We start from the raw sequence: 12,348 nt of genomic DNA, 5'->3' as shown, positions 1-12,348 counted from the left end.
GCCTGTTGACACTTTATGATCCTTTCTTTCTGATAACCAAAAACTTATTTTTTCCAAGGGTGTCTTTTCTTAAACCAGGCACCACCCTCTAAATAAAGTTGCATTCCTATAGGGTGAGGGTGTAGTGAGTTACAATCAAGAAAGGAATTTATTTAACCCAAGGTTAACATGATTAATCTTAAAGGTTAATACTTATTTCTCCTATATGCTAGTTATATTCATTATATGGGCAGGGAATATGGAGATTTAGCAGCAAACATCAGCCCAACAAATGAAAATCCTTTCACCAATGTTCCCCTTAAGATCTATTTAGTCTTCAGTTCAGTTCAGTTCAGTCTCTCAGTCGTATCTGACTCTTTGTGGCCCTATGAATCTTAAGATAGTGATAAAGTTACATTTTTACATAACGAGGACACAGTGATTTATAACAAAGTACAGTGATCTATTACAAAACAGAAAATTCATTAACTCAAAAAGTCTAGTATTGCTAACCTTAAAAACTACTATATTTCCTTTTCTATATTCCAAATACATTGATTAATATATTCCCAGGTGCCTAAGGATATGGAGGCCTGGCGGCAATCATTGACTCAACAATGAGAAAAGCTCTATGCTAATTAAGACTCTCAAAATACTCCAAACTCTCTGTGGTGTTTATGGTTGAGAGGTAGTAAACAATCATGTGGTAGTGGCAGGAGTATGGATAATCCTGTCACACAAACTAGTTTGCCAGCAGAGAGGTTTGACCTGAGACACCCTTGTCCCACCCAGGGCAGGGAATTAGCAGCAATTATTGGCACAACAAATGAAAAACCCTTCACCAATATAATTCCTAACCAATCCACTATACTAATAATTTCTAACTTCCCAAAAGAATTTGCCTTTAGTAAGTCCAAAACATCTTGTGCCTCTCACGGTCGGGAGGCTGTAAACAATCACATGTGGCCAGAGGAACCTGTACAGGCAGGCTAGAACTTCAGAGGAGTTCGTAAGTTGAAACACTCTTGTCACGCCCAGGAATTTTTATTGACTTGGAGCTGCAGGTTTACTCCTTCTCCGAGAGAACCGGTGGGGAACAGGGGGTTTCCTGAGGCTTGATCACGCCTTTGTGTATGCCAAGCCTCCTTCTTCATGACCTTTGCCATGGGCGGAGTTCCTCAAGCTGGCTCCCAGCATCGTCACACATAGGCATCCTTTACCCTGATTATTCTCCCTCTGAGACACTGCTGTTGTGATTAAAAGCACAACCTTGGGAATAAGGCATAGTTGAGTCTCATACCCAGATCTATCACTTAGGCTAATATAGTTAATCTTGGGTAGTGAGTGCTCTTAATCCCTCAGTCTCTGGGGTTCTCATGAGGATTTCTTGAACTGATGCTTGTAAAGTACTTGCTGGCCATGACCAAAGGCACTGGACCCTTGAACATGAGGGAATTAGGAACTTACTCACAACTAGCAGGTCTCACATGGCTTGAATGATAACCTGCAGCAGCGCTGTCAGCCCGGGGTCCCCTTGCCAGTGAAGATCTGCAGTCCTGGTGGGGTGTGTCCCCAGGTGTCCTCAGGGTTGTGGGAAACACAGGCATCAGTCATGTAAACTCTAGGGTTACATGTGTCTGTGACTGTGGGCTGACGCTGTGGCTGTGACACAGTCTGCTTCAGGACAGTGAGCTCAGTGCTTGTGGGAAAAAAGATGCTACTTTGGGCAACACAGCATCAGAGCCTTGACATCCCCTCTCTCCCTGTACTAGCTAATTTTCTGAAGACCCTCCAATTCCCTCATTCTGGCATCCTGCTCAGCCCTAAACAGGATTTGAGAGAAACAGGATGGCTTTTCATGGGTCCACATTCCCCCAGCCTGTAACTCTTGGTTATGAGGTGAGGTAGGTGATGGATGTTTGGTTCCCTGGTGTTCAAGGCTGAGATGACACTTGGTTTCTAAAGTCAACCCTGCCCTCCATTCTGGCTGGAGAGAATCAGCTGCACTTTGATCTGACTGGGAAGCAGGTGAGGGAGGCTACGCTGAAGAGTTCACTCCAGGGCTCTCCCTGGGGGAACAGCCACGTCTACTTCCTCCTCAGCCTTGTCTGTGATGAATAGTGTTGATGACACCTCATTTCCTCTGGAAACAAGAGCCTGGTTCTAGTGAGGTTTCTGTGCTCTCTGGAGCTGGACTCTCAGCATCTTCCTGATGGGGTGATGGGCCCAGAATTCATCTGTGTCATCCCTGTGAGCACCCTGCTTCCAGACTGAGTTCTGGGGGTGGATTGGGACACCTGCTGGGCTGCAGAAAAGGCCTGAACAGAGTCCCTCACCTTTATCATTTGGAGCATGAGCTCCATCTGAGTTTATGTTGCTCTTATAAGCTCAAATTTATAGGAAACTAAAAATAATAGAGTGAAGAGAAAGCAGTGTGGATGCTGGAATGAGAACAAAGGTCCACAGCTGGATGATCAAGGCCACCACCAAGTCATTTTCAGCCCTTTGCCTGAACAAAGGGGCAGTGTTAGATCATGTCATGATTCAGATATCCAGCCTGTCAGTTATGAAAACATCCATCAGGTTCCCAGAGCAGAAATCAAAGCTGTTCAAAGGCTCCTCATCTGCTGGGTCCTGAGGGCACAAGGGCGGCCCAGGATGGGGGAGGTGGCAGACTGTCCGCTAACTTACTCATCTCACCCTGTCCTGTGTCTGGCTCTGCTCCAGGGTGGGGCATGTACTGACTCTATCCCAGCCCTTAGGCTACTCATCTGAGGTAGAGATAGCACACAGGTAACTCATCAAAATTCAGGGTGGTGAAGGCTCAGAAGAGAATTAAATTTTTGAATGCTACTGATTCAAAAATTAGTGAACAATATTTACTCATCCATGGTCAAGAATGAAATGTTGCCATTTGCAGCAACATGGATGGATCTAGTCAACATCGAAATCAGATTGATTATATTCTTTGCAACCAAAGATGGAGAAGCTCTATACAGTCAGCAAAAACAAGACCAGGAGCTGACTGTGGCTCAGATCATGAACTCCTTATTGCCAAATTCAAAAGTAAATTGAAGAAAGTGGGGAAAATCACTAGAACATTCAGTTCAGTTCAGTTCAGTTGCTCAGTCGTGTCTGATTCTTAGCGACCCCATGAACTACAGCACGCCAGGCCTCTCTGTCCATCACCAACTCCCAGAGTTCACTCAGACTCGCGTCCATCAAGTCAGTGATGCCATCCAGCCATCTCATCCTCTGTCGTCCCCTTCTTCCCCTGCCCCCAATCCCTCCCAGCATCAGAGTCTATTCCAATGAGTCAACTCTTCACATGAGGTGGCCAAAGTACTGGAGTTTCAGCTTTAGCATCATTCCTTCCAAAGAAATCCCAGGGTTGATCTTCAGAATGGACCGGTTGGATCTCCTTGCAGTCCAAGGGACTCTCAAGAGTCTTCTCCAACACCACAGTCCAAAAGCATCAATTCTTTGGCGCTCAGCTTTCTTCACAGTCCAACTCTCACATCCATACATGACTACTGGAAAAACCATAGCCTTGACTAGACGGACCTTAGTCGGCAAAGTAATGTCTCTGCTTTTGAATATGCTATCTAGGTTGGTCATAGCTTTTCTTCTAAGGAGTAAATATCTTTTAATTTCATGGCTGCAGTCACCATGTGCAGTGATTTTGGAGCTCAAAAAAATAAAGTCTGACACTGTTTCCACTGTTTCTCCATCTATTTCCCATGGAGTGATGGGACCAGATGACATGATCTTCGTTTTCTGAATGTTGAGCTTTAAGCCAACTTTTTCAATCTCCTCTTTCACTTTCATCAAGAGGCTTTTTAGTTCCACTTCACTTTCTGCCATAAGGGTGGTGTCATCTGCATATCTGAGGCTATTGATATTTCTCCTGGCAATCTTGATTCCAGCTTTTTTTCTTCCAGTCCAGCGTTTCTCATGAGGTACTCTGCATATAAGTAAAAGAGGGTGACAATATATAGCCTTGATGTACTCCTTTTCCTGTTTGGAACCAGTCTGTTGTACCATGTCCAGTTCTAACTGCTGCTTCCTGGCCTGCATACAGATTTCTCAAGAGGCAGGTCAGGTGGTCTGGTATTCCCATCTCTTTCTGAATTTTCCACAGATTATTGTGATCCACACAGTCAAAGGCTTTGGCATAGTCAATAAAACAGAAATAGATGTTTTTCTGGAACTCTCTTGCTTTTTTGATGATCCAGCGGATGTTGGCAATTTGATCTCTGGTTCCTCTGCCTTTTCTAAAACCAGCTTGAACATCAGGAAGTTCACGGTTCACGTATTGCTGAAGCCTAGCTTGGAGAATTTTGAGCATTACTTTACTAGCGTGTGAGATGAATGCAATTGTGCAGTAGTTTGAGCATTCTTTGGCATTGCCTTTCTTTGGGATTGGAATGAAAACGGACCTTTTCCAGTCCTGTGGCCACTGCTGAGTTTTCCAAATTTGCTGGCATGTTGAGTGCAGCACTTTCACAGCATCATCCTTCAGGATTTGAAATAGCTCCACTGGAATTCCATCACTTCCACGAGCTTTGTTAGTAGTGATGCTTTCTAAGGCCCACTTGACTTCACATTCCAGGATGTCTGGTTCTAGATGAGTGATCACACCATCGTGATTATGGGTCATAAAGATCCTTTTTGATCTAAATCAAATCCCTTATGATTATACAGTGGAAGTGAGAAATAGATTTAAGGGACTAGATCTGATAGATAGAGTGCCTGATGAACTAAGGACGGAGGTTTGTGACATTGTACAGGAGACAGGGATCAAGACCATCCCCATGGAAAAGAAATGTGAAAAAGCAAAATGGCTGTCTGGGGAGGACTTACAAATAGTTGTGAAAAGAAGAGACGAGAAAAGCAAAGGAGAAAAGGAAAGATATAAGCATCTGAATGCAGAGTTCCAAAGAATAACAAGGAGAGATAAGAAAGCCTTTCTCAGTGATCAGTGCAAAGAAATAGAGGAAAACAACAAAATGGGAAAGACTAGAGATCTCTTCAAGAAAATTAGAGATACCAAGGGAACATTTCCTGCAAAGATGTGTTCGATAAAGGACAGGAATGGTATGGACATAAGAAGCAGAAATTAAGAAAAGGTGGCAAGAATACACAGAAGAACTGTACAAAAAAGATCTTCACGACCAAGATAATCACGATGGTGTGATCACTCACCTAGAGCCAGGCATCCTGGAATATGAAGTGAAGTTGGCCTTGGAAAACATCACTATGAACAAAGCTAGTGGAGGTGATGGAATTCCAGTAGAGCTATTTCAAATCCTGAAGGATGATGCTGTGAAAGTGCTGCACTCAATATGCCATCAAATTTGGAAAACTCAGCAGTGGCCACAGGACTGGAAAAGGTCCGTTTTCATTCCAATCCCAAAGAAAGGCAATGCCAAAGAATGCTCAAACTACTGCACAATTGCTCTCATCTCACACGCTAGTAAAGTAATGCTCAAAATTCTCCAAGCTAGGCTTCAGCAATACGTGAACCATGAACTTCCTGATGTTCAAGCTGGTTTTAGAAAAGGCAGAGGAACCAGAGATCAAATTGCCAACATCCGCTGGATCATCAAAAAAGCAAGAGAGTTCCAGAAGAACATCTATTTCTGTTTTATTGACTATGCCAAAGCCTTTGACTGTGTGAATCACAATAAACTGTAAAATTCTGAAAGAGATGATAATACCAGACCACCTGACCTGCCTCTTGAGAAACCTATATGAAGATCAGGAAACAACAGTTAGAACTGGGCATGGAACAATAGACTGGTTCCAAACAGGAAAAGGGGTACGTCAAGGCTGTATATTGTCACCCTGCTTATTTAAATTAAATGCAGAGTACATCATGGGAAATGCTGGGCTGGTAGAAGCACAAGCTAGAAAGAAGATTGCTGGGAGAAATATCAATAACCTCAGATAGGATGGTACAGATGACACCACCCTTATGGAAGAATGTGAAGAGGAACTAAAAAGCCTCTTGATGAAAATAAAAGAGGAGATTGAAAAAGTTGGCTTAAAGCTCAACATTCAGAAAACGAAGATCATGGCATCTGGTCCCATCACTTCATGGGAAATAGATGGGGAAACAGTGTCAGACTATTTGGGGGGGGGGGCTCCAAAATCACTGCAGATGGTGATTGCAGCCATGAAATTAAAAGACACTTACTCCTTGGAAGGAAAGTTATGATCAACCTAGATAGCATATTCAAAGCAGAGACATTATTTTGCCAACAAAGGTCCATCTAGTCAAGGCTATGCTTTTTCCATTGGTCATGTATGGATGTGAGAGTTGGACTGTGAAGAAAGCTGAGCACTGAAGAATTGATGCTTTTGAACTGTGGTGCTGGAGAAGACTCTTGAGACTCCCTTGGACTGCAAGGAGATCCAACCAGTCCATTCTAAAGGAGATCAGTCCTGGGTGTTCTTTGGAAGGAATGATGCTGAAGCTGAAACTCCAGTACTTTGGCCACCTCATGTGAAGAGTTGACTCATTGGAAAAGACTCTGATGCTGGGAGGGATTAGGGGCAGGAGGAGAAGGGGATGACAGAGGATGAGATGGCTGGATGACATCACCAACTCTATCAATGAGAGTTTGAGTGAACTCCGGGAGTTGGTGATGGACAAGGAGGCCTGGCATGCTGCAATTCATGGGGTCGCAAAGAGTCGGACACGACTGAGCAACTGAATTGAACTGATTCTTAGTAACATCAGAGAAAGACAAATATGATATCACTTATACATGGAATCTAAAAATAATACCAATGAATCTGTACACAAAGTAGAAATACACTCAGAGACATAGGAAACAAACTTACAGTTACCAAAGGGGATTGGAGGGAGGGAGGAACAAATTAGAAATATGGAATTAATAGACAGACTACTATTTGTCAAAAAGATAAACAAGAAGGATTTAGTGTAAAACACAAGAAGTTTATTCTGTATAATAACCTATAATGGGATATAACCAGGAAAAAATAACTAATAAATGAATGACTATTCTATGAAGCTGAAGCTAACACATTATTGTAAATCATCTATACATCAATCTATTTTTTAAAAATTGTGGACAATTTTCACCTGCTGAGATATGAGAGGAATTTGGAGGGAGGTGTGTTTGAGAGGACCTTAATGAAAGAACCAGTAAAGAATTTCTTTATCTAAATCTAGCTGTGATTTGAATTTGATCAAAGATAGTTTCAAAGAGAATCTCTCATTCCCAGGTCATTAAAGTGAAGCTTGGTGTGAGCAGGAATTTGAGGGTCACATGGAGGATTCCCTTTGGCAGGACATGAAACCACGGAACCCAGGAGGTGGGTGGGTTTCCTGGCCTCCAGCCTCCTTGACTTTCTCTGTCGTGTGTCTGTCTCTGCTTCCGCAGCACGGAGCCCAGTGTTTTCCCACTTAGCATCTTCTCTCCGGGGACTCTGTACCATCCGGGCGTACAAAGCTGAACAGAAGTTTCAGGAAGTGTTCGACTCACACCAGGATTTGCATTCAGGTCTGTAAATTTCTGGAGATTATTTCTAAGGATGGGATGTGCTGCTTTTTGAGGCCTGACCTCTCTCTCAGGTGTCCTGGCTGGCCAGCACCTCCCTCTGCTGCCCCACATCCCCCTCTGCATACCTGTCTCCCCCACCCCTTCATCTCAGCATCCCCTCTGTGCTCCCCTCTTCCCTATCACCCCCTGCTTTTCTCCCCTGACTGGCTTGCATTGTCCTTCCATCACTGTGCCCTGTGGATTTCCGTCTCTTTAGGGCAAGAGTCAGCAAACTTTTTTTTTGCAAAGATCCAGATAAAAATATTGTCGGCTCTGTGTTCTGTACTGTCTTTGTTGCAACTACTCACCTTTGCACTTGTAGCACAAAGACAGGCAAAGATAATACATCGGTGAATGCCTGTAGCTGTGTTCCAATAAAACTTTATTTTCAGAACCAGGTGGGTGGCTGATCTTGCCCCCCGGGCTACGGTTTGCTGACTCTTTTCAGAACAGACGTGGAGGGTAGCAGACATATTGAGGAAAGTAATTTCCTGATTCACTACCCACTTGATTATGCTTTTTATCAATGAAGTATTTTTTCCTAGGTAGAAAATTCAGAATTTCTTCTAAGCCTATAAAATCCTTGCCAAACTTTTCAATTGTTATTGTATTTTGAAGACAAAATGGCATTTTGAAAGCTGCATGCAGATCCTATTCACTGATGGTCATGTGGACACTGGTTCCTAAGAATGAACACTGCAGGACCCTGTAGTGAGGGCAGAAGGTGCTGGAATCTGAGTGTGAGCTGTGCTGTCTGCTGTCAGGGAGCTGGGAATAGTCGACGCTGTGAGAGGATGATCTTCATGCTGAGGCCCAGCACTGCAGGGAATGAGATGATTTTCCATCTTCTGTCTTGTGATCGTATTTCTGTTGATAACCTGTGGGTTGAAGTTTTCAATGAGTGCTTCCTGGACTAATTCCTGTGTGTCCCATAGGTTGTATTGTGTTAGAACCTAGTTTTGTGGAATCTTTAGTTTCCTTGGGTGTGTAATTTTTCTGCCTTACCTTGTGTGAAATGCACAAATGAGCAAAATGCTCTCCCTGATGAGAAACAGCTAACATGGTTTTTCTGTTTATGTGCTATGCTTATTATGTAATGAATGCAGAGGCGTGGTTCCTGCTTTTGACGACGTCCCGATGGCTTGCTGTGTATCTGGATGTCATCTGTGCCATCTTTGTCACTGTTGTTGCCTTTGGGGCCCTGATTCTGGTAGAAAGTAAGTACAGATGTGAATATTTGTGGTATATTTACAGTTTATAGCTTTGTTTGTAGTTATTAAACTCTTGCCCTCTTGTCTAATATATGCTGCTGCTGCTGCTAAGTTGCTTCAGTCGTGTCCAACTCTGTGCGACTCCATAGGCAGCAGCCTACCAGGCTCCTCTGTCCACAGGATTCTTTAGGCAAGAATACTGGGGTGGGTTGCCATTTCCTTCTCCATCTAATATATACTCTTTGGTTATAATGCATTGTATTAAAGTGTTTTGCTGCATGTGACTCCATGTGTGTGCAGTGTGGTCCATGTGAAGTCAATTGTGTCTTTTTTTCTGTTTATTTATTTATAGTAGGTTCTTATTGAGACCTCTTTAAAAATTTTTTGATTGGCATGTGGTTGATTTATGATGTTGTGTTAGCTTCAGGTATACAGTCAAGTGAATCTGTTATATATATATCCACTTTTTTAAAGATTCTTTTTTCCATACTCTATTAACATTGGGTGCATGTATCATTTTTTTAGTAATTTGCATTTTAATTAATACTTCAAATAATTAGAAAAGAATTTTTCTTTTGGGGTTTTGGAATCTTTAGGAGCAAAGATCAGGTATGAAGTACTTGCTTCAGCAGACCCGTGGTGCTTTGGGCCGCTGCTTTGATTCACTTGACCGTTCTTTTAATTTTTTTTTTAATTTATTTTTTATTGAAGGAGAATTGCTTTACAGAATTTTGTTGTCTTCTATCAAACCTCAACATGAATCAGCCATAGGTATACATATATCCCCTCCCTTTTGAACCTCCCTCCCATCTCCCTCCCCATCCCACCCATCCCGGTGAATACAGAGCTCTTGTTTGAGTTTCCTGAGCCATACAGCAAATTCCTGTTGGCTATCTGTTTTACATATGGTAATGTAAGTTTCCATGTTACTCTGTCCATACATCTCACCCTCTGCTCCCTTCTCCTCACGTCTATAAGTCTATTCTCTATGTCTGTTTCTCCATTGCTGCCCTGAAAATAAATTCTTCAGTACCATTTTTCTAGATTCCACATATGTGCATTAGAATATGATATTTGTCTTTCTCTTTGTGACTCACTTCACTCTGTATAATAGGTTTTAGGTTCTTCCACCTCATTAGAACTGACTCAAATGCATTCCTTTTAATGGCTAAGTAATATTCCATTGTGTATATGTGCCACAGCTTCTTTATCCATTCATCTGTGGATGGATATCTAGGTTGCTTCCATGTTCTAGCTATTGTAAATAGTGCTTCAAAGAATAATGGGATATATGTGTCTTTTCCAATTTTGGTTTCCTTAGGGTATATGCCTAGAAGTGGGATTGCTGTGTCATATGGTGGTTTTATTCCTAGTTTTTAAAGGAATCTCCATACCATCTTCCATAGTGGCTGTATCAATTTACAGTCCCATCAACAGTGCAAGAACATTCACTTTTCTCCACACCCTCTTCAGCATTTATTGTTTGTAGACTTTTTGATGATGACATTCTGACCAGTATGAGACGATATCTCATTGTAGTTTTGATTTGTATTTCTCTAATAATGAGTGATGTTGAGCATCTTTTCATGTGTTTCTTAGCCATCTGTATGTCTTCTTTGAAGAAATGTCTGTTTAGGTCTTTTTCCCACTTTTTGATTGGATTGTTTGTTTTTCTGGCATTGGGTTGTATGAACTGCTTATATATTTTGGAAATTAATCTTTTGTCAGTTGTTTCATTTGCTATTATTTTCTCCCATGCTGAGAGTAGTCTTTTCACCTTGCTTATGATTGGGTTTATATTTTTGTTTTGTTTGTTGTTTAGATGAGGCATCCTGCACAGGGTGCTACTGGTGATTGAGTGATGCTGGGTCTTGTATTCAAGTGGTTTCCTTTGTGTGAGTTCTCACTATTTGATACTCCCTAGGGTTAATTCTCTGGTAGTCTAGGGTCTTGGAGTCAGTGCTCCCACTCCAAAGGCTCAGGGCTTGATCTCTCTCCAAAGACCAGCCTAAGTCCACTATACCAAGTTGAATTTCACCTGAAATGAAAGGCCCTTTACTTGAATTCCAAAGCCAGTGCACAAGAACACAACGAAGTTCTCTGACTCAGTGGAAGCTTGGTATTGCCTGCAATCTGGACAGGCCTCCTTGGATTGCAACAGATGACTAGAGGGCCTGTCCTTGGCAGTGGTCAGCAGAACTCTTTTTTAAGTTTTATTGGATTATAGCTGACTTATACCATCCAGGGACCCCAAGTAATGGTTGGAGGAGGCTGTGGCACTTGTAGGAGCCTTAAAAGCCATTTGTAACCTAAAAGCTTTCAGACGGTTAGAAACAAATCCAGTTACACAGTTACAGATGCAGGCAGCAAACAGTAAAAATAGAACAATTAGAATTATTATGATTAAAATAGTTTTCTACTATGGGAGCTAATTAATGTTTCCCAAAGTGAGGTGATTGAGGTTAAGGAGTATCCATAGCCTGATTCATCTTGTTGGACCATAAAGAAGGCTGAGTGCTGAAGAACTGATGTTTTTGAACTGTGGTGTTGGAAAAGACTCTTGAGAGTCCCTTGGACTCTAAGGAGATCAAGCCAGTAAATCCTAAAGGAAATAAGTCCTGAGTATTCATTAGAAGTACTGATGCTGAAACTCTAATGCTTTGGCCTCCTGATGCAAAGAACTGACTCATTTGAAAAGACCCTGACTGAAGGCCAGAGAAGAAGACGGTGGCAGAGGATGAGATGGTTAGATAGCATCACTGACTCATTGGACATGCACTTTAGGTCAGCAAAAACAAGACTGGGAGTTGACTGTGGCTCAGATCATGAACTCCTTATTGCCAAATTCACTCTTAAATAGAAAAAAAAGTAGGGAAAACCACTAGGCTATTCAGGTATAACCTAAATCAAATCTCCTACAATTATACAGTAAAAATGACAAACAGATTCAAGGGTTTAGATCTGATAGATAGAATGCCTGAAAAACTATGGACAGAGGTTTGTGACACTGTACAGGAGGCAGTGATCAAGACCAGCCCCAAGAAAAAGAAAAGCAACAAGGCAAAATGGTTTTCTGAGGAGGCCTTGCAAATAGCTGAGAAGAGAAGAGAAGTGAAAGGCAAAAGAGAAAAGGAAAGATATACTCATCTGAATGCAGAGTTCCAAAGAATAGCAAGGAGAGATGAGAAAGCCTTCCTCAGTGATTAATGCAAAGAAATAGAGGAAAACAACAGAATGGGAAAGACAAGACATCTCTTCAAGAAAATTAGAGACACCAAGGGAACATTTCATGCAAAGATGGGCACAGTAAAGGGCAGAAATGGTATAGACCTAACAGAAGCAGAAGATATTAAGAAGAGGTGGCAAGAATACACAGTAGAACTATACAAATAGATCTTCATAACCCAGGTAACCACAATGATGTGATCACTCATCTAGAGCCAGACATCCAGGAGTGTGAAGTCAAGTGGGCCTTAGGAAGTATCACTATGAACAAAGCTAGTGGGAGTAATGGAATTCCAGCTGAGCTATTTCAAATCCTAAAAGATCATGCTGTGAAAGTGCTGCATTCAATATGTCAGCAAATT

The 12,348-nt window shown here is 42.0% G+C and overlaps 1 protein-coding gene across 1 annotated transcript in view; it reads left to right on the top strand.

Moving 5' to 3' along the window:
• Positions 1–12,348, top strand: part of LOC102180841 (multidrug resistance-associated protein 4-like) — a 169,069-nt gene that overhangs the window by 103,563 nt on the left and 53,158 nt on the right. Inside the window, exons 22-23 of the mRNA XM_018056301.1 lie at positions 7,392–7,511; positions 8,657–8,767. Of these exons, the coding sequence (XP_017911790.1) occupies positions 7,392–7,511; positions 8,657–8,767 (231 nt within the window). The remainder of the gene's footprint in view (positions 1–7,391; positions 7,512–8,656; positions 8,768–12,348) is intronic.

Source organism: Capra hircus, chromosome 12, assembly GCF_001704415.2.
Source record: "Capra hircus breed San Clemente chromosome 12, ASM170441v1, whole genome shotgun sequence".
NCBI classification, from domain to species: Eukaryota; Metazoa; Chordata; class Mammalia; order Artiodactyla; family Bovidae; genus Capra; species Capra hircus.
Note: the sequence above shows the minus strand (reverse complement) of the source record. Positions and strands in the feature narration are given on the sequence as shown.